Source organism: Podarcis erhardii (genome assembly GCF_964252035.2).
Source record: "Podarcis erhardii genome assembly, chromosome: 5".
In the NCBI taxonomy this organism is placed as follows: Eukaryota; Metazoa; Chordata; class Lepidosauria; order Squamata; family Lacertidae; genus Podarcis; species Podarcis erhardii.
Window position 1 is genome coordinate 59820664 of NC_138509.1, and position 21308 is coordinate 59841971.

At 42.9% G+C, this 21308-nt stretch overlaps 1 protein-coding gene across 1 annotated transcript in view; it reads right to left on the bottom strand.

The window, feature by feature from the left end:
• YEATS2 (YEATS domain containing 2) overlaps nucleotides 1–21308 on the bottom strand; it is a 40048-nt gene extending 18740 nt beyond the window's left edge. The window contains exons 1-21 of the mRNA XM_081864049.1: nucleotides 21154–21308; nucleotides 19970–20058; nucleotides 18267–18380; nucleotides 17319–17416; nucleotides 17123–17215; nucleotides 16635–16874; nucleotides 15572–15687; nucleotides 15258–15419; nucleotides 13821–13932; nucleotides 13104–13148; nucleotides 11977–12163; nucleotides 11087–11320; nucleotides 10212–10370; nucleotides 8785–8888; nucleotides 6680–6787; nucleotides 5635–5808; nucleotides 4422–4668; nucleotides 3269–3430; nucleotides 2956–3065; nucleotides 1618–1779; nucleotides 575–748 (exon numbers count right to left, since the gene is read on the bottom strand). Of these exons, the coding sequence (XP_081720175.1) occupies nucleotides 575–748; nucleotides 1618–1779; nucleotides 2956–3065; nucleotides 3269–3430; nucleotides 4422–4668; nucleotides 5635–5808; nucleotides 6680–6787; nucleotides 8785–8888; nucleotides 10212–10370; nucleotides 11087–11320; nucleotides 11977–12163; nucleotides 13104–13148; nucleotides 13821–13932; nucleotides 15258–15419; nucleotides 15572–15687; nucleotides 16635–16874; nucleotides 17123–17215; nucleotides 17319–17416; nucleotides 18267–18366 (2787 nt within the window). The 5' untranslated portion in view covers nucleotides 18367–18380; nucleotides 19970–20058; nucleotides 21154–21308. The remainder of the gene's footprint in view (nucleotides 1–574; nucleotides 749–1617; nucleotides 1780–2955; nucleotides 3066–3268; nucleotides 3431–4421; nucleotides 4669–5634; nucleotides 5809–6679; nucleotides 6788–8784; nucleotides 8889–10211; nucleotides 10371–11086; nucleotides 11321–11976; nucleotides 12164–13103; nucleotides 13149–13820; nucleotides 13933–15257; nucleotides 15420–15571; nucleotides 15688–16634; nucleotides 16875–17122; nucleotides 17216–17318; nucleotides 17417–18266; nucleotides 18381–19969; nucleotides 20059–21153) is intronic.

The following is a 21308-nucleotide window of genomic DNA, read 5'->3' on the forward strand; positions in this document are numbered from 1 at the left end:
GAAGCACACATTACCTTCGCAAACTTGTGCTTTTAGACATGCACGTAACCAAGATTACATGGGGGCCTCTGTGAAGTGCCCCGAGATCTTCGGATGAAGGGCAGTATACAAATTTAATGAATAGTAGTAACAATCTGTAGGAGAGAATCACAGAGTGAACAGGAGAGCTGCTTAAGCCCTCCTCTGCCTGCTGATCCAGCCTGGGATCTGTACGCTGCCCGGAGCTCCCTTGTGGGAGGCAGGAGAGGTGTACATGTAACAAAAGGAGTAAAAATCCTGCAAATTTCTTTGCAAATGCCGCAGAACTAGAGGAGTCAGGGGTCAGTGGCAACCACAAATATTGAACTAAAATTCATCTCAGTAGTTTTGGGTGAATAAGCCAAGGCAAAATATCAAATTGCACCAAGTAATTTATTTTCTTCTTAAGTAAAGCTAGTAGCAAGCAGGACAGTTTCTGAAAATTTGAAATACCTTTTACTTCAAGAGAATCAAAAGTAGAAGATTTTAATTTCATAGGCTACTTTCCTGAGCGGTTGCACTTGCACTAGAAACCTGACATACCACTTGACCTCACCTGTGCAACTCCATTTGTTGGCAGAGTCACGGACGACGTTGTCGCTGCAGTGATCACTCCACCAGATACTCTTAGCACAGTGGTGCCAGGTTTTGAGAGCTGCGACGATGCTGGCAAGGTTTTCAGTGTATTATCGGATATTTTCATCAGTGATGCTTGTCCACTGGAAGCTGCCTTTGAAATTAAAATACAGTGGCACCTCGGGGTACATACGCTTCAGGTTACATACGCTTCAGGTTACACACTCCGCTAACCCATAAATAGTGCTTCAGGTGAAGAACTTTGCTTCAGGATAAGTACAGAAATCGGGCTACGGCGGCACGGCAGCAGCTGGAGGCCCTATTAGCTAAAGTGGTGCTTCAGGTTAAGAACAATTTCAGGTTAAGAACGGACCTCCGGAACGAATTAAGTACTTAACCTGAGGTACCACTGTAAAAATTTAAATGGAAACCGCAACTTCCTGTGAATCAAAGGTTTGCAAAAAAATGTGATGAAATAAGTGGGCATTCCTCCCAATCTGTTTTTAAATGCTTTGGGATGGGCCTGGAAACACAGAATACCAAGAAGAAATTCCCACTGGGTTTGATGGGATTACCAGTGCTTTTCTTTTTCTGTACAACAGATCAATACAGTTACTGTTTTGGAAAGCAAGTGAAAGTAATTCCTTGTTTCTACTTTCCCACTCCTAATCCCACTATTCTGATGAGGAAGTCGAGAACCTTTTTATAGTGTTGAATTTTTCCTTTGATAACAAAAGTCTGCAATAAAGGCTGAGATCCAGGGAGCTACTTTAGACATCCCCAAGGACTTGGGCCTGCCCAGCCGCATTTCCAACTATTTCATTTGGATAACTGACCTCGCCCGCCGCCCCATGTCGTATCACAAGCACCTTTTGAAAGCCCCCTCCCATTTCAGAAGTTACATGATATGTAGGCATACTGAAAGGGCTGCTGTTTCACAGTAGACACAAGCCCAAAGCCCCCTTGGACCAGTTGTGTGTTTGCTCTTTCAATCCCAATCAAAGCCCTAAACATGGAAGTTACCTGTGCAAACAGAGCTGCTGTTTTGTGTCCAGTTATCACTTTCAACGCCTGGTGTCCTTGTGCAGATGGTGTCCCAGCACTTGCGTTACCTTGCACAACTGTTCCAGATGTTGCTTGTTTCGCAGAACTCTGGTGAGATGGCTGGCCAACTAAAAAGGTGCCCTGGACCAAAGAAGGAAACGGCTACAGTGAGTGCCCCAAGGACTCTGCTCCCACCACCACCAAAGAGAAACCTCTCTAAAGAAGAAGTCCTACTGCAAATTCTGGCCCTCTCAGGTTTGATTTTTTGACAGGCAAACTGTTTTGCTCTTCCAATACCACTTATCTGGGGGATACCACCTCATCTCAGTTAAGAAACTCAACAACTTTCCCCAACCTGATGTTGCTGGCCTCCCAACTCTCCTCATGCCTGGCCATGACCTTATGGGACTTATGGGAGAGAGCTGGGAGTCCAACAATATCTGGAAGGCGACAGACTGGGGAAGGCTAATTTTATTTTTATTTATACATTATCCTGTCAAATGGTTTCAGATGTTCATAAAACACTCCTTCCTCACTGTTTGTTTCAATGAATTCAGCCTGGCCACTGGTGTACTACATAACACAATTGCCTCCTGCACAACTATCACTATTACATTTTTGCTAAGGAGACAAGAAAGAATGTCAACACAAACATACATTTCATACAGTCCTTAAATATATACAAACATACAGTCCCACAAATGTATGTTTGTATGCTTGTATATTCGCAATATGTGTGTATTTTATAATAAAAAAATAATAATTTTTTTTTAAAGAATGTCAACGCAGATTCAGAGAGACTGTGCTTTCTCAAGATAAGGGCCCAAGGGCCCCTTGTAGGCCAATTCCCGCTTCTTAAGCCTTTAGGCTCAAATATAAGGCATACTCTAACCCAGGAGTATATCACCAATGTAGTGACCTCCGCATATTGTTGGGGTTTCCAACAACCATCAGCCAGAACTTGCATGGCCAGTGGTTAGGAAGGGTGGAAAATGGAGTCCAGCAAACACATGGGCTTTCCCTGCTCTAACCAATTGTATTAGTGACCTAACCCAGAGCCACTCATGTTTTATCTAGCATCCAGCAACAGCAGAGATCAACAGAAGGGAGTGGCAAAACTCATGGAGAAACCCCCACCCCCAACTCCAAAACAAAGACCACAGTGACTCCAAGAAATGGAATGCGGATGAAGAGAACTGGCCATGCCTACTTCCCACAACTCTGAGTGCATTTCCTTTTTTTTTTTTTTTAGATGACAGCTGGAACCATGGGCCCATGTGATGGGGCTTCATCCCAGAAAACTGTATTATGACTGACCTGTGGTGTTTGCTTGAGGATGTAGGACGTGTAGGTAAGATGCTGTGATAAGCCAGTACTTGTGCTTTGGGCTGCCCCACCTCCGCTTGCTGAAGAGCCTGACTGCAGATCTGGAACAAACAAAACAATCACATATGCAGGACAGCCTAGTCCCATTATTCATTTTAAGAAGATTCAAGGAGGCACCGTTTAACAGTTGTTGCCTTTAGGGGAACGCTGCGTGGCCAGACTAGGGTAGCAGCGTCTACTCCATTCATGTGTGTTATGGAATCACTACACCAAGCACATTAGATTCAACCCGTTTAACACTAACTGGCATTATTTGTGGCTCGCAGAATGGCTCCTTGAGGTATAAGCAGCAGCTTTCCTTTCCCAGAAGGGTTCTTGCTGTTTGTGGTAAGGTACAGCTTAGTCCCGGGGGGCAGATTTGCCAAGTTGGCCAGATTCGTCGCTGGAAGTTGCAATGTTGCCATCACTGAAAGGAAAAACAGAAACAAAAATGAAGATCACCCAGGTTTACAGAGACTGTCTTTTGCCAAACACTATTTCAAATAGGAACAGATAAAACCAGCAATAATCTTTTCTGTATCATTTTTATTTATTTGAGTACTTTTTTTTTAAGATGGTGAGCCAATGACTTCCACTATGACTTCAACAATAGTTTTTTTCCTCATACTGGGATTCAAGTTCAAGTCACTTCACACAGCAAGGAAGAGGCAAACCCTCTATTTACAGAAGCTCTCAACCTCCAGTTAGACTTGTGGAAGATGGAGGCAAGCTGTTGCATTATAGGATTGTGAGCAAAATGCACGTGAATACTTGGAAGCTTTAGCAGAACAAGATCTTGCGGAAGGAGAGGGCTGTGAGGAAGAATCTGAACAGAACTGCAAAGGGCGCATGCTTGGGAAATTCATTGTGCAAAGAGGAGTGCGTGGGCATAAGCAAAACTGATCGAAGGAGCAGAAGTTATTGAAGGCAGAGGAGTCACAAGCAAGAAAAACAAATGAAAGCTCACAAGGCAGAACAAGAAATTTCCACTGGAAGGGGGCAAACTGTCCTTCTGACCCATGCTCCTCCTGTCTTTCTAAAAACTAACAAAATATATTCTTTAGAAAGAATGAAGAAATCTGCACTAGTGGAGACAAAAGAACATTTCTTGCAAGCAGCTGCTGTGGTAAACAGCTCTTGGACAATCTGTTTCTCTCTGCATTTTCATTAGGAATAGATACAGAAGTGTGATGTTACACAGGTGTAACATGAAGACAGCTCCCTTCAATGCCTAGACATGGGTTACAACAGCACAAACTAGCACTAAAAATGCTTTTTCTACAGTCCTGCTTGGTAAATTTATGCATGCCGCACCTCAACTGGATTTAGAAGATTACCACAATATTCCAGAACTGCATATTAATTAACTGGTTCCATGTAATTGTTTCTGAAGGTGTCTGCAAATAAGATAGCTTTACCTGGTCCTTGGGTTCCACTTTTGGGAGCTCCTGAGGGCACCTGAGCTTTCGTTAAAGTCTGCACAGGCTGAGCCACAATGGTCCCTCCACCGCCACTCACAATTGCTTTTGCAACTCCTTGCGTTACAACTTGCTTTCCACCAACGGCCTTTGTGACTGAAGGGCTGGATTTTGCTACTAGTATCTGCCCACCACCAATAGCCACAGCTTGCTTGGGTAAAGCAGACCCGACTGGAACACCAATGACCTACAGTAAAACAGATTGCGGCCATCTGTTAATTAAACTGGCCCATTAGAGAGCAGGAAAACACGAAAAACAATACGGCATTACAACAACCAAACAAACATAGGTGACTCAAAACCTAGCAATCATATTAACTCAGTTTGATTATATGAACGTTACACCACTTAAAAGCCCATCACAAACCAAAACGTATCTATGGATAACAAATATAATAACCTTTCTAAGGCAACTGAATACAATATTACTGCAATGGGATTTTTAAAATGCAAAAAAGTCAGCTGCACAAACTGGGCCTGACGTGGCAGCTGTGTGAGAACAAATGCAGGAGATGCTACCCAGATGCAAAATGCAGGTTGACAAAGAAACTACCGTATTTTTCGCTCTATAAGACGCACCAGACCATAAGACGCACCTAGTTTTCGGAGGAGGAAAACAAGAAAAAAAATATTCTGAATCCCAGAAGCCAGAACAGCAAGAGGGATTGCTACGCAGTGAAAGCAGCGATCCCTCTTGTTGTTCTGGCTTCTGGGATAGCTGCGCAGCCTGCATTCGCTCCGTAAGATGCACACACATTTCCCCTTACTTTTTAGGAGGGGAAAAGTGAGTCTTATAGAGCAAAAAATACAGTATATGGTTTCTGAACTGGCATTTTCCCACACTCCCAAAGCACTGACTGTGTCTTTAGTAGAGACAAATGCATTTATTTAATTTAGGCACTTCTATTCATCTACCAAAAAATTTAATTTAGGCACTTCTATTCATCTACTATACTTCTATTCATCTACCAAAAAAGTTTTAAACAAACATATAAATGAAATCAATTAAAACATTTCAGCAGCGGAACACAGCAGGCAACTAAATCCAGGTTCGAATCTACATCTTCACACCACAGCTTGAAAATAGGTTGGGATGACCTACAGCCAGGTGAAAACAGCCAAAGGAAATAAAAAGAAATGGAAACTATTTTACCTTAGATGATGTGGATCCCTCTCCGGTGCTCACAATCTGCTTCTGGGGTGACAAAGCAATCATGTGACTTCCTTTCACCGTAACGTATTGCTGCACTGAGGTCTGAGAGGTTGTCCCAGTCACTGGTGCTGGAGACTGCTGGGGCGGTTCTCCAGGCTCTTGCTTGATTATTACCTTCAAATAAATCAAGTAGAAGGGAAGAATTTAATCTCTACTTTAAAAAAACCCATAAAAGCTCTCACACCATGGCTGTCTATTTTTTTTTCACAAGAAACAAATAGGTTGCTTGATTGAGCACTAAGTAATTCATATATGACTGTGCCTCAAAAACTCATAGTTGCATCTGTATCCTAAAACCAGGGGACACGGTAAGAACAGCTTCTGAGAGAAGTTACCAGAAGAGGAGTATATTTGCAAAAAATATCTGAAACATGTCTGGTTTGCCTTGAAGCAGTACAGTGGTACCTTGGAAGTCGAACGGAATCTGTTCCGGAAGTCCATTCAACATCCAAAATGTTCGGAAACTAGGTGCAGCTTCTGATTGGCTGCAGGAAGCTCCTGCAGCCAATCAGAAGCCCCGGAAGCCCCAAGGACATTCCGGCTGCAAACCGGAACACTCACTTCCAGGTTTGCAAGGTTCGGGAGCCAAAATGTTTGGCTCGCTAGGCATTTGGGATCCAAGGTACGACTGTATAGTATCAGAGCTCGTGGTAGACCAGTTGCCAAATATTTACTGATATATAAGCACCAAGCACCACACATATTACTTATACAGCATGTTAACATTATCTTCCCCCAAAGAAAGTCAGTTGCTTGTGTAACGATAAAAAAGAAGGAAAAGGTGGTAAGGTAAATTTGTCAGGTCATTATGTTCCCTAGAGACTATGGAAAGAGTGAAACAAAAATCAGAATGGGTTCTTTCAATACTTGGGCAAGTTTGCTTTGGCTAGTATTTATTTGCAAAACAAAAATCTCAAAAGTTAGAAGCCCATATTTAGAATACTGCTGCTACACATTGCAAAGAGAATAATAAGACTTCCAATACCTTTGTAAATGTTCCAAATCCTCCGGTCACAGATTTAGGACTTTGTACCTTGGAGTGACTCCCAATTGGACACAGAGGCGGCATGGTTGCAAAGAGTGAGTCTTCCTGCTAGAATTATACAAAGCAGACGATTAAGTTAACTATGCAATTATTATTTTTTAAGCACTATGATACAAGAAATGAGTTTATTCAAGACAAGGAACATAAGCCAACCTGGGCCTGCAAAAAGTTCTGGGTTTCATGGAGAGTTAACGACACAAAGTTTTACAGTATTACCTTAAAGCCGTTGGTTCTGTTGTGATTCTAAAATTAAAGAGAATCCAAACGTCTAATAATCATACCTTTGTTTATTATATCATACGTTATGCTGTCCTCCTTTAAATACTGAACTTTTGGTAATAAATGTACTCAAATGAACAGTTAAAATGACAGATGCGAAAATAATGTTTAGTGCATTTAACTGGTTAGCAGCCCTAGTTAGGTACAGAAATAAAGATCCTCACTTTTAGGAGGGCTTCAATTCATTAAAATCTTCCCAAATACAATGAGCTTGTTACTGAACGTATGCTGTTCATTACAAATCACCATCATTAACCTGTGCCAGGTTTGGTTAAAACGGAACAGAACTTGCTACGTAGAGATGCTTTCATAAGTGACAAAGGAATGGCTTTCTCTACTACTTTTGCATTAACACCCAAGTTGCATAGGAAACAATTCTAGACAAAAATTATCTCATTTTAAATGCTAGAAGCAGTCTATTAAAAACACACAACAAGCTTAACTATCCCTTCTTAAGATGATCTAGCTTATAGTGAATATTCTCTTTTGTAAGCAGTAATAAAAGCAAGTATTCAAAAGTTCCAAATTTTGCTACAAATCCATCACCTTCTGAAGTACCATTTATCTGCAACAATCTAGCTCTGTACCTTTAAGACTTCTTCCCCAGCCCAGAAGTATACTAACATAATTCCTCTGTGTCAGCTTCAGAAGCCAAAGGAATTGCTCCCAGTGCTTCTCTACTGGCAAGGTTCCCAATCACCACTGGTTCTTTGGAATCTCTTTCCCTCACCCCAAATGTTTACATAAATATTATTTTGACAATGGTAGCTATAAAGTTGTCAAGTGCTACCTCTGTTTTCCCTAAACACAAAATTTGTGCCTACACAGAAGACAACACCACACTTAACAAGAAATGCACTCAATAACCTTAGCTTACTTGTTGATTTTTGGAAATGTGAAACATATTGCAACTACAGAGATCATGTGTCTTCAACCAATGTAATTTATAAATAGGCCATGCCCAGACTACCCAGTGAACCATTTTTTCCTCTGGCTGGTGAAGGCAAGTTCATTGCCTTACTCTGGAGGGGAAAATTGCCCAAGTCCCTAATCCTATGCATGCTTACCTAGGATGTCAGCTCTATTGAATTCAGTAGGACTTAGAAATAGAGAGACACATGACAGTGTTGCAAATAGGCATTTTGGCTTCTCCAAACACCACTGAAAAACAGGGCCGTGAAATACAGATAAAATTGTGGTTTTGGTGGGAGAACACTAAGGATAGAGCACTTGAGAGACATTTGAAAGCAGACCCAACATAAGAGATGTTTGGGATGCAGAAATAAAACACTTAACCATTTTTTAAAGATGTTTTATCACTTACTGCTTGCCACCCTGGGAGGAGCAGTAGGATATAAATTTAATGAATAAATACAGTGGTGCCTCAGGTTACATACACTTCAGGTTACATACGCTTCAGGTTACAGACTCCACTAACCCAGAAATAGTGCTTCAGGTTAAGAACTTTGCTTCAGGATGAGAACCCAGAAATCGTGCTCCGGTGGCGCGGCAGCAGCAGCAGGAGGCTCCATTAGCTAAAGTGGTGCTTCAGGTTAAGAACAGTTTCAGGTTAAGTACGGACTTCCGGAACGAATTAAGTACTTAACCCGAGATACCACTGCAAAATGAACCAGAACTCTAAAAAAGTTTCCAGAAAAAGGCACTACACTGCCATGGAATATCAAGGAATAAAAGACAAAATACTCCACCTGAACAAGTTTCTAAAAACAAAACAAAAACAGAAAAGCCAAACAAACGAATGTTACCTTGACAGTGGAGGTTACCAAACTGCTTCCAGGGATCTTTGATACTGGAGATGCTGTCCCTTGAGAGGCTTGAGAAACACTTGAAGCCTTACTTCCAGGGCTACCTATATATTGAGAAATACAACAGCACACATTTGGCCATCCTGGTGTAGCTTCAGTGTGTTCCAACAACTGTCACATTACAGCTCTCTGAACAGAATCACCTTTTCCTTGCTGGACAGCTGGCGGAATGGAACAACCGCTGCCTGCTTGCAAGGAAGGCAACATGGCAGGCGGTTCACAGACAGAGAGGGACACCCACAAAGCCACAGAGAGGACGGGTGCTCATTCGCCAGTCTGCTTCCCATTTTGCTAGAAAGCAATACACCTCTTCTGTGCCCATATGCTGAATGCAGCCCCAAAGAATCTACAGCTCTGCTAGGACTAGGCACAAATCACATGAGAGATGGTTGCCACCATTTCCTACACACTTTCCCCGTCTCTCAGCAGTGTCTCTGAGCTGAAAAGTTCTGGGTGCGAAAGTTCCCCACCTTCTACATGCTACACCAGGCTTCCTCAACCTCGGCCCTCCAGATGTTTTGAGACTACAATTCCCAGCATCCCTGACCACTGGTCCTGCTAGCTAGGGATCATGGGAGTTGTAGGCCAAAAACATCTGGAGGGCCGAGGTTGAGGAAGCCTGTGTTACACTGTAGAACAGAGAAGCGCAGGTAGGAGAAGTGAAGAGCAGTAACTCAATGGCAGGGCATCTGCCTTGCATGGAGAAGATCCCAGGTTCAAGTCCCAGCATCTCTAGGTAGAGCAGTGAGCGACTCCCTGCCTGAAACCCTGGAGAGCTGCTGCCAGGCAGTTTAGACAACTAGATGGACCACTGGTCTGATTCAGTGTAAGATACCTTCCTATGTTCTTAGCATGCACAGAACACAATCACTCTTACAGGGAACTGCCTGCAGTGAAGCATGTTTGCAGCTGACTAATCTATGATGGTATGTCTAAACCTGCAACAAGCTGCTCGATGCAACTAGGATGGACAAGCAATTCGCTTTACAACAACTGCTTGTCCCTGGCAAACTGATCAAAGAGAATGGAAGTGAATGCTATAAGGCAGCCTTCATCAACCCAGCATCTGCAAGATGTTTTGGAGGGATGTTTTGTTGTAGACCTAAATATCCAGAGGGCTGAAGGCTGTTGTGAGGTCTGTGGAGTAAGGAGTAAGGAAAGGAAAATACCTTTTACAAACAAAGCAAAAGTTAGTGAGGGAGATGGCTGTTCCACCGGTATCCAGCAATGACAATTAAGACATGAGTGAAGCACACAAGGGGTTAGGGGTTATTCTGAACATTCTGCCTCGGAGGTAAATCAAGGCACACACTGCAAAGGCTCTGGAAAGGAGAGCACATTCTTCCCCACCCGCATCTAGTCCACACCTGTGCTCGTGGTTGCTGCCCCAACCGGCTGACCAGGCTTGTCCACAATAACGTAAGGGTTATTGACTACAGGGGTGGCAGCCCCTTGCTTCATATGCACTGGAGTAGAAGTTGGAGTTCGAGGTAGTGGAGAAGGACTTGGGGTCGATATTGGAGATCCTAAGGAAACAGAAAGGGATTCTTCATTGTACATGTCAGACAGATATCCAGAGGTGCCAGTTGCGTAGTGACGATAACAACAATAGCAGCAATTTGCAGAATCAATTCTACTGCAAGCGTAGAAGCAGCTCCATGAAAATCAGGCACCTGCTGTGTTACCTTCAGAAACAGGCTTTCGTAGAGGAAGTTAGAACACTGGAAGATGCTACTTTTTCCCATCACAACTTCTACAGCAAACTACAGAGGACTATGGAAGGAATTATCAAGGTAGTGCTAAGGAGATTGCTCCAGATGGAAAAATCTCCCTCTACTTCCCTTTCCCCCAACAATCTCCAAGCCAATTTGCGGGACACAAGAGCAGGGCTCATTAACAGAATCTGGCCCTATGTGCCTATAAGGCTGTGGTCTTCTTCTTGGACAAACATTGTTAATCCCCAGTAGCATTTTGCCCCTTATGACCTACGAACTATAGAGTTTATAACCTGGAAGACAGGGGCTCAATAGACTAGAAGCAAGACTACTCCTAAGTATGGAGGATGCATAAGTGACATAGCGTCTCCTTGAGTGTCACTATCTTATGCTTCAGGCTTGACTTGTGTGGCACTCCCCTACCCCTCCTCACAATATACAAGATTGTAACTGTACTCAGTGAAAGAGCAGGCAGTTTATTCTTATCTCGCAGTACAACACAATTCAATGCACAAACCAAGCCATACCTGACACAATCTTGCAACTCATGGTGATGGGCTGAAAAGACTTGCCCGGAGACTCAGCAGGGCTTGGGATTCGACCCTGAGGCACTATTTTGCAACTAGCAGCAATTGGCTGAAAAGCTGAGTTGCTGTGAGAACCAAAAGTAACTTTCTGTGAAGCCAGCTTTGTGGGAGTCCGTTCTAAAGACGACGGCAAGGAATAGAAGGTCGTATGTCTTTCGGCTTCAGATCTGAAACCTGATGAATAAAAGTTTTTTTTTTAAGTGTTATGAAGTGTTTCTAGGTAGACAAATCAAAATGTTAAAAACAACTTATTTCTGTCCCTCAGAATGAGCTCTCAATATCTGAAAGGCCGCCATCTCCAAAACAGCGTAGTGTTTTCCTATTCAGACTATTTATTCCATAAAAAGTTTCTCTTTGCACACCCATGGAAACTGCACACCAACTAGGATGTGTTTCCAATAAGTTCCAGTATCAGAATTTATTCATCATAATGTACTCTACAACATAACACTGTTTAGAACAAAGGAAACTGCCTTATACCTAGTTGGACTATTGGTTCTATAGAGTCTACACTGGTCGGCAATAGCTCTCCAGGGTTTCCCCAGCCCTACCTTGAGATGGTCAAGAACTAAACCTGGGATCTTTGGCATGCAAGAGCTATGGCCCTTCCCAATATTTGTTAGGGTGGATACATACTATGGATGGACAGATCAGCCAATTTCCAGTCTGGGTCAAATTCTCCTCCACCTCTAAGACACAAACATATTATGTTGACCTCCCCACCACTCTTATTAATATTTTTATTGAATTTTATTTTTAGTTAATAAACACAAACGCAGCTGTTAACAACAGAAGGGCCAATTAAAGTAACGCCAGCATTTTTATTTTACCTTTGTCAACAGAAGTATGCGTAATAGATTCATGCATCTGCTTTATTGGTGAGGATGCTTTTACAGGTGCTGGCATATTTAATGGCAAATGCAACGAGGTGGGGGCATCAGAAAGATCAGAATCTGAAGACTGGGAGAAGATATACTCTTCTCTAAAAGAATGCCGGTGCAATTCAACGTCCACCACCTTTCAAGAGAAAAACAACTATGGTAAGGCAACTGATGACAATACATTTTTTTAAGTGTGCAGAGAGGGACTTCACTACATACTTAGATACAAAGGACACCAGATTCTAAACCTTTTGAACCCATCAACAGAAGCTCCTGGTTTGGGGGAATTGTGTTGGTTTGCTTAAAATCCACCTGCACTCAAGTAACCTAATAGTTAAGCAACCAACCACAGAAGCAGGTACTGCTCAGAGAACATCAGCTAGTTATATGGCATCAGGTGGATCTGATCCCCATCTGAACCAGCAGGGCTTACATTCAGCATTGATTAAAATCTGCCATCAAATGCAAGCCATGCTGCCAATCTGCTAGGGAAGCTGTTCCCAGGTCTGCTTTCAGCAAACCTCAAATCCAGGTGGGATCTCCTGAGTGAACTGGACCCCAGCTGTGCAACTTGTATTCAGCGCTGAATTTAAATGCTTTACTTGCAAAGGAACAATCATGAGTGCACTCCAAGGCTTCCAACTGCAATGCTCCCTTTGCAAATGCAGTTTTACCTGACACACACCTGACATATGGCTTCAGATGAGTGACTGGTGGGTGCAACTGGAATAAAATCGCCTCGACCAGATAGGGTCGCCTGTCAGGCCTAATTTGGCCTGCAGGCCAGAGGCTTCCCATGCCTGCCTTAAAAGGTCACAGAAAATCCTGCCTAAGACCAAGAGCAGAAAGCATGTGCATCTCATGTCAATTCTAAGCAGACACCGATGGCCAACCCAGTTACCTGTCGAGAGCAGCACACAATTTACTGAGTGTACTTTCAACATGTAAAATGCTTGATAACTATTTTTACTGCTCATACTTTGGGGAGCGGGGCGGAGATGGCCAAAGAAAGTGAACACTGTTTCCATTCTACAGTTTTACAAGAAAAGCCTGAGAAAACTTTTTAAAAATCATACCGTTTCAGCACCTAGCGTCTGCAGACCTGTGTATGTCCTATCCAACTGTACGAAACAATTAGGAAAGGAAAAGTTTAGGTGTCTTTGTCACAAATATTAGCAAATATACGCACATACACAAAACTTAAGAGACACATAGCAATAAACAGAACTGGCCCTGCCAATAGGCAGAGGTTTTGCCCCATGCAGTTGGTTTGGGGTACCACAAAATGCCAGAAAGTTGTTGACTTTTTAATTTCTTATTTTTGTATTTTAACTGCAGAGGGTAGGGGTGGGGAAGAGATACATGTAGGGTTTTCTGTCTCAGATGCCAGAATGACTGGCACTGGATACTATGCACTTTGACTTGTGTGAGCCTGGAGGGCTATTTGCTGTTCTGTTTTAGGTTCAGAGATTTCGTTACAATCAAGTAGTATATAGTAGTATATATTTATTTGTTAAATAAAATAAAACCAGTAAATAAAACACAGTGCACTAAAATCACCCCAAAGCAAACTATAATAAGAAAAAAGTTAGGACTCTTCTAAAAGCCAAGCAAGAGGGAGCCATACTTATTTTCCTGAGAAGGGCATTGCATCACAGAAGACAAAACTATTCTGAACCATAAAAGGACTAGCATGGAAAACAGGGTTTACTGTGTTATTTCTTGTGAGAGCAAAACAATAAAAATACAAAGAGAGTATTTTCATCTATGCATTATCATTGCAGCGAAGTTACCTTCAGATGGTGTATGATATCAATTCTTTTGTTCCGGCTGTCTTTGAAATGAATCTGAACCCTGACAGGAAACTCTCCCCAGCCCCGTCTAGTCAGGTGGAAAGGAGGCTCTCTAGAAATAAGGATCATTTTTCAAAACAAAAGTCTTCCACTACATACAAGATACTTCTGAGCTTGGGATTTGGAGGTGCAGAAAAAGCAACAAGGCCCACATAAGGTGGAAGACCAGCAAAGAGTTACCATGGTGATATTCAAGTATTCGAGACAGTGTCAAAGAATTTTAAGGATCTTAAGTACCGAACACACTACTCAAATTTTTCAAGCCTCCCTAATATTTGCAGTCTTGGCTATTTGACTTTAGAAAGGTTTTATAATCTGTGGTCCTCCCTATGTTGTACGACAGTTCCCCTCAGAGGTGTCTGGCACCTTCATTATACAGCTTTGGGCAAATGCTAAAGACTCTTTACCCTGGATTTTGACGCTTGAGATGTATATTTTTAGGACCCATCTTATTTTTGTAATGTTGAGTTGTTTTAAATTGTTTGCAGTGCTGTTTAATATTGTGTTTTAATATTAATGTTGTGTTCCTCATTTAGTAACCCGCTCCTGTTGCTCTGTCCCAGCTTTTGCCAACCTGGCAGTTTGAAAGCACACAAGTGCACGTAGATAAATAGATACTGCTGTGGCAGGAAGGCAAACAACATTTCCATGCACTCTGACACTCATCACAAAGTCCCGTTGCACCAGAAGCAGTTTAGTCATGCGGGCCACATGACCCAGAAAGCTGTCTGTGGACAAACGGCGGCACCCTCAGCCTGAAGTGAGTTGAATGTCGCACCCCATAGTCACCTCTGACTGGACTTAACTGTCCAGGGGTCCTTTACCTTTACCTTTTTACCTAGTAACCTGCCCTGGAACCTTAGGGTGAAGGGAGAGTAATAAATTGTAATAATTGTCATCATTGTCCATTGGCCATGTTGGCTGGGGCTAGTAGGAGCTGGCTGGAGGCCAACAACATCTGAAGAACCCTAGATTCCCCAGCTGCGATATAGCTAAATACACATCTCAGCACCATGCTTAGAAAAACAGACAGAAAGCTGAAATTCGGTGAAGGCACACAGATGGGGTGAGGAGCTGAGCTGCTTCACACAATCTCTGCCATCTGTTTTCTGCTCAGTATGCCTTTTGTTTCTGCCGGGCTCCAGATACAGGCTTACTCATGCATAAGATCTTGACTGAAAAACAGCAGGTAGGGGAAGGGTTATGCTCTCTTCTGCGTTTACCTTCTTGGGCATATGATGCCACATATCAGCCAGAGAGGATTTGAACCCCCTTCCCAGAGTACTGGAACCCCACCGCTAAGTAAAAATCACTGAGGTTCTGAAAATCTGTCAGTCAGTTGGGGCAAATTGGAAGTTTCACCGAAAGTGCTGTTACCTGACTTCGACAAGATCGTTAGGTTTGTAGCTGGGATGAAGGAAGAACCAGACTTTCTTAACAAAGTGATCAATGCTGGGTTCTCTTCGGGACCCTCGTACATATACCATCCATTTATGAGTGGACTGGTCATTCTCCTCTCTCTTGTCAGGAGGAATGTACCTGGCAGAGGGGGGAAATAATCACTTAAATCAATTCTACTACAAACATTTTGAAATATTAAACCGCACATTGTTTAGCCATTTCTCTAGGTGCAATCCACATTCCAGGCGAATGGTCAAAGAACACCGAAGAACAAGACTTTGGGTACTAACTTGGAGACATTGCCAACCACTATGGTTTTCTTCACAAACAGCCGCGAATGTTCATCATTTGAGTGACCAGCATTTCTCAGACCCCCTTTGTGACCTCTAGCAACACCAGAAGTGCTCTGAGGACAAAATAGAAATCTGTTTAGAAATCTGCTTACGCACACATTTATTCTAATTTTACCCCCCTGCAAGGAAGATGCAGCTACTCTTTAAGTTGCAGAAAGGACATACACCTGTCTGCAGTAAAAGGTCAATAGAGAACAACCCTGAAATTGATAAAAGAACCAGCATATTTTAAAATACCCGTTTTATAAGTATTTAGCACATTTGCAAATCTAAGCAAGAGTAGGGAGCCGCAGAGTTGCTGCAGAACAAAAAAAAAGGTCAATTTAGGTACATTCCATGAAAGGATTTTTCTGCTTCATCACGTAAAGTCTGCCAATACTGGGGATTAAATTTCTTTTCACTCCTCTCAGGGACAGGGACTGTAATTCTCTCACATTAAAAAAACTAAGATGAAAATAACCCATTTCTCTGCCCTCTCCAAACGTGTTGTAGAAACCGAACTAACTTTGAGCCATTTAATGTTATTAATGTCTCACTCTGCCAAGACACGGACTAGAAAGCACCTAACTGATGTAATCACTTCTAAATTATCTACAAACTTAATGTTTGACTGTATTATTTGAATTGTATATGCATGGAACATTTCTTGGAGAGGTGTATATAGGGATTATTTGTTCTATATATTTTTAGAAGCTGAAAAATAAAGTTAAGAAGGGGGGAAATGTTGTGGATGGTGGAGCACAACGATTCTGAAATGATCGCTGCACATAGTGCTACATCAGCAGAAAACAGGCAGCAAAAAGCAATATAATGAGATCTGTAATTGACCCCCTTCTACAACAGTGCTAATGAGGGGTGTTGAAGATGAAACCATCTCTGTGGGTTTCAGAAGACACAGCAGAAGTCAGGAATATATTTGCTATGTCTGCCTTTGAATACAAAAGAACACTATTTCCCCCCCTTCCTCCTGCCTTGTTTTAACACCTCAGGTTCATTTTACCTGCCCAGAATTCTTGCTCAGCCTCTGGTCGAGCTTGTTTGATAATCGCTCTTCTACATCCAGGCTGCCATTGTCCTTTCCTATCAAATAGTCCATGTGCTGGGATGATTCACTCTCTGAATGGTTAACTGACAGAGTTTCTGACCCCTGATTTGCAGGAGATGATGATCTGGAGGGAGATTCCAAAAATCTCTTGATAGATGGATGGTTAAAAACCATAGGGTCACAGGTCTTGGTTCCCTGAAACAACAAAGGAGGCAGCACATTTCAATTTTGCTCAGAATTAAAGTTATGACAGAAAGTAACATGTCCACCTGATCAAAGTATATACTGTGCTGATAAACACTTGCAGAGTGTAGCAGAAGCACCCATCTGACCATGGCTTCCTTGGAGGTTGCAGACCACCAAACACCTGGCGGTTTTCCTTTGTAGTAAATGCAATTTTTTTTCTTTCAAAAAGGCACATGCTCCATTGCTATCAGTTTTACCTCTCCGACTTTAAGAAGACCAGCAGAAGCATAGTAGTTTGCAACAATGCAGGCTCGCAGTTTATCCATCATTCTTCTTGCTTCAACCAAGCGCTATGAAAAGGGGGTGGGGGGGTGGGGAGAAGATGAAAGCCCCGTTATGAAGTATAGTGACTGTAACCCTTCCCACAGAATACTGAGCTTGAAATCTGTATACCTGATCTATGACTTCAATCTCATGTTCTTTATTCTTCATTTCTACAGAAAACTGCTCTTTAATAATTGCCTCGATCTTCTGTACTGCAGCATCTCGTGCTGTTCAGGAAGAGTCCACAAAGAGGAAGAATATTCTTACAGGCAATAAAACTAAGGCCATTTGCAACAACACAGTCCTCCATGCCTGGAAGACGATGTAGATTTCTGGCTTGCTTTTTGCTTGCATTTTAGTATCAAAATGACCAGGCCAAGTATGAAGAAATGAAAAAAGTACGCCATTCTTATTTGTTTGTATGTGTGCGCGCACCCATGTACAAGAATAATATGTAATATTTTGAAGAACCACAATACAATAACTGATATATGAACATATGAATGACAGCTCCAAAATCTGAAGATTGGTGAAAGAAAGCTCTTACAGTCAATCACTCAATCCATTTTAGGAGATCTTCATCAAAAGCCTAGTTGGACACATAAATTCAGCAATCCATACATGGACCGTGTGTGTGTGTGTGTGTGTGTGTGTGTGTGTGTGTGTGAGAGAGAGAGAGAGAGAGAGAGAGAGAGAGAGAGAGAATGAATAATTAAGATCATAGCTGTGGTGCAGGTGGTGATGTTTTGGTTTGTTTTTTTTAAATAATCCACTGCCACAGAACATGTAAGAAGAGTGTTGTAATACCAAGTATTATTGCAGTTCAGGAACAGTCTGGCTATAGCAATTTAAGTTTTTAATAAAATTAAATGGGAAACGGTGGCACTTGATCCATCAGTCAAGCTCTTGAATTTCACACAAAGAAATATTGAAACTAATTCTATTAGTGTTAAAGAAAAACAGCAGCATTCTGCATATTTTAGAAATCTAACAAAACCAATACCTATAGATAGACTATATCCTTCTCCTCTTATCTCTGTCCCACTTCTATTTCCGAATTTATTTTTTATTTTTTACCTGACTGCTCAACTGCTTTATGGCGTTTATTTGTAGGTACATGTGAGATCTCCTCGTAGTCTGGGTCCATCTCTTCTATAGTTCTTTTGATTCCTGACATGTTTGGCAACTTCACTAGAGGGAAAGGGGGGGGGGACGACAAACAGTGAATTCAAACATCTGAGAACATCTTTCCATTTATAAGGTCACATTGCAGAAGAAGTAAACCTTCCAACTGGGAGGAAGAATACAGATCTATTTATATGCTACTTGTGTGTAGGGTACTCATAGTTTCAACCCAGAACAGGACCACACTTCTCATCTCACAATGTTTTGCTATATCTACTCTCTAATGATGGCACATTGAAACATGGTTGCCTCCGAAGGAACCCCTACACATGAACAACTGTTAACAATTAGGGGCTCTGCAGGATTAGGAACCCTGTGCAATTAAACACAAGCAGTTCAACTTGCAGACATCAGATAGTAGAGCTAGCAGAACACCACAATATCAGGAGAAACGCAGCCCTGCATCAGCTTGAAATCTTGAGTACCTACACACAAGTAATATGTGAACTAAGCTTCTGTCTCAACAGCTTCCCAAAACTCCACCAAGATCTATAAAGTAATTCAGCTCATTCAAACTGGATTATGAATTGAGCTACTTTGCGGTAAGAACCTGTCCTATTTTTCTTTTTTCTTATTTTCCTCTTTAAAAAAAAAAGCTCTTTTGGTGTATGAATCAGAGTAAATACCTTGTTTTTCTTTGAACTATCAAAAGCAATAGTCACACAAAAACACATTCGCGCATTTATTGCTGGCTACATTTCAACAAGTTTATCTTGGTTTTTTGGGAGGTACCATCTGAAATGCCTGCTAAATCGAGGTGACCAAAGACCATGACAGGATAAACACAATATTAAAAAATTAGAAATAAACCACTGGACCACAGGCAAAGACAGCTCCACTATACAGCCTCCAAATCTCTGAAAAGTTATCATCCTAATGGAGCCTCAAATAACAAAGTGAAAAGAGTCCAGTCCAACAGATTTTGCAGTAACAATAGTGTTAGTCAGGCATTCTGAAGCTATGGAGAGCAACTACAATGAGGGCACCTCATAGGGATGAGCAAGGTATTCAGACTTATCATTATGTTCATGCTCCAGAAGTGTGTTTTCCGGGGCTCTAAAATGTGTCGTGAGTTCAGAAGGCTCCCAATTGTCCTCTAACTTGGAGGGTGAAGAGAATGACAAAGGACAAAGCAGCATATCCATCCCTGTGTGTGTGCATCTATTGCAATAATTTATCTACACAGAATCAGAACACCTGAGGGCTACTATTACTGCATAATCTGCTATTATGATGAACTATTTTCATTTTGTTGTGTGCGACACCAGACAGATATTCTTCACATTACTACTCATGGGGGTGAAGAGAATGGCAACAAGGGGGGACAGAGCTACCACCCGTGCCCCCCTTGGATTATTCTTCTACCTGGCATCAGAATGCCTAGAGAGGGCGAATGTGTGAGCAGCCGCCAACAAAGCCCCTAATCCTGCACAATTACTTCTTCATAAATTGTCGAAACCTTCCTTTTGCTGTTCATTCTCCTTAGAAAAGTTATGTGCGAAGACATGTGAGTGAAATGTCCTCGGTGAATGACTCACACAGAAATAGTATGAAAGGCCATTATGAATGGAAAAAACCTTTCTGCAATATTTTACCTCAGATGTGTCAAAAAGGCAGAATCTGTTTTCCTTCAAATGTCACCGTACCTCTGTTGAAGGCTGTTCAATTTCCTTTTCAGTTACCCCTGTTGAATAAAAACTCTTTTAGACAAGTGAAAGCAATCGTTTTCTTGAAGCTCAAGTTTCCCAGCATGTTCTATTATGAGCAGAATAGTATTTCAATTTCCAACTGAAGATCTTTACCAAATCACAACTATGAGTGACCAAAGCAAAACAAGTTGATAGCTCAAGCTATTATTAGGCATTACAAAATGCTGCTTCGGTGCATTACTACCAAACACCGTGGGACTTAAAAGCTCATTTGAGCGGGAGTAAGTCCTACTAAACACAATGGGGCTTACTTCAGAATAGATGTAAACATATAAGATTGCACTGGATAGCAAGTTATGATGGGGCTACAAGGAAGCTGGCACAGGAACAGTGAGTCACTGTGGCATGCTAGTTTGTAAGGAGCCATTTGTGCTATTAGGAGCCAACTTGGCGAGGGTCTTCAGAACAAGCCTGAATGACTGCCGGAGCATCAAGGAAAAGCACACCAAGGATGGCTTCCAGCAAGATGTTCACCCATCATGATAATAACCCCCAGCAAAACTCAGTAGGGTGGCCTTTGGGAATACCCCTTTGAGAAACAACAATGCTCTGGTCCTACGTGTGCCTGGCAACTTGTTTCCAGGTGGCCATAAAATCGGACTGCCCTCTCTAACAGCCCGATCCTTTGCAGCGTTAGGCGAACCAGTTGCAATCCGCGGGACAGGTAGCAAACTCGGCGCGGGACTGGGGCTGCACGTGCCCGCAAGTAAACGCGCTTAGGATCCGTCTGCAAGACTGCAGCTCCCAGAGGGCTAACTTGGAGTAAAGTTAACCATAAGCTACCGCGGGTCTTCCTTCCAGCAGCAAGTAAGCACGGCCAGGATCGGGGTGCGAGATGGGACTTTTCGGCTGCCGCGCAGAGCGAGTTGCACAAGCGAGCAAACTTCGGGGACTCCCGCGGAGGCGAGCGCCTCGACACCCTCTTCTTGCGAAGGGGACCCCCGCGCCTGCCGCCAGAGTCGAGGCCCCGCGCCAGAGGGGGGCGCTCTCCTCCCCGCGCGCAAACGCCCCGCTCCTCCTCAGCCCCGCCGGCGGGGAGCGGAGCCCCGACTCGGGGCCGCGCAACTCACCCGCTTTAGCCGAAGACGTCCCGACGGGCCCCCGCCGCCGCCAGTCCCTTTCGCCTCCGCCCAGCCCTGCGCTCCAGCGAGGCCAGCGTCTCTACCGCGCAGCCGCCATCAACTCCGTCCCCTCTCGCCTGCCCGTCACGGCGACGGCGGGGCGC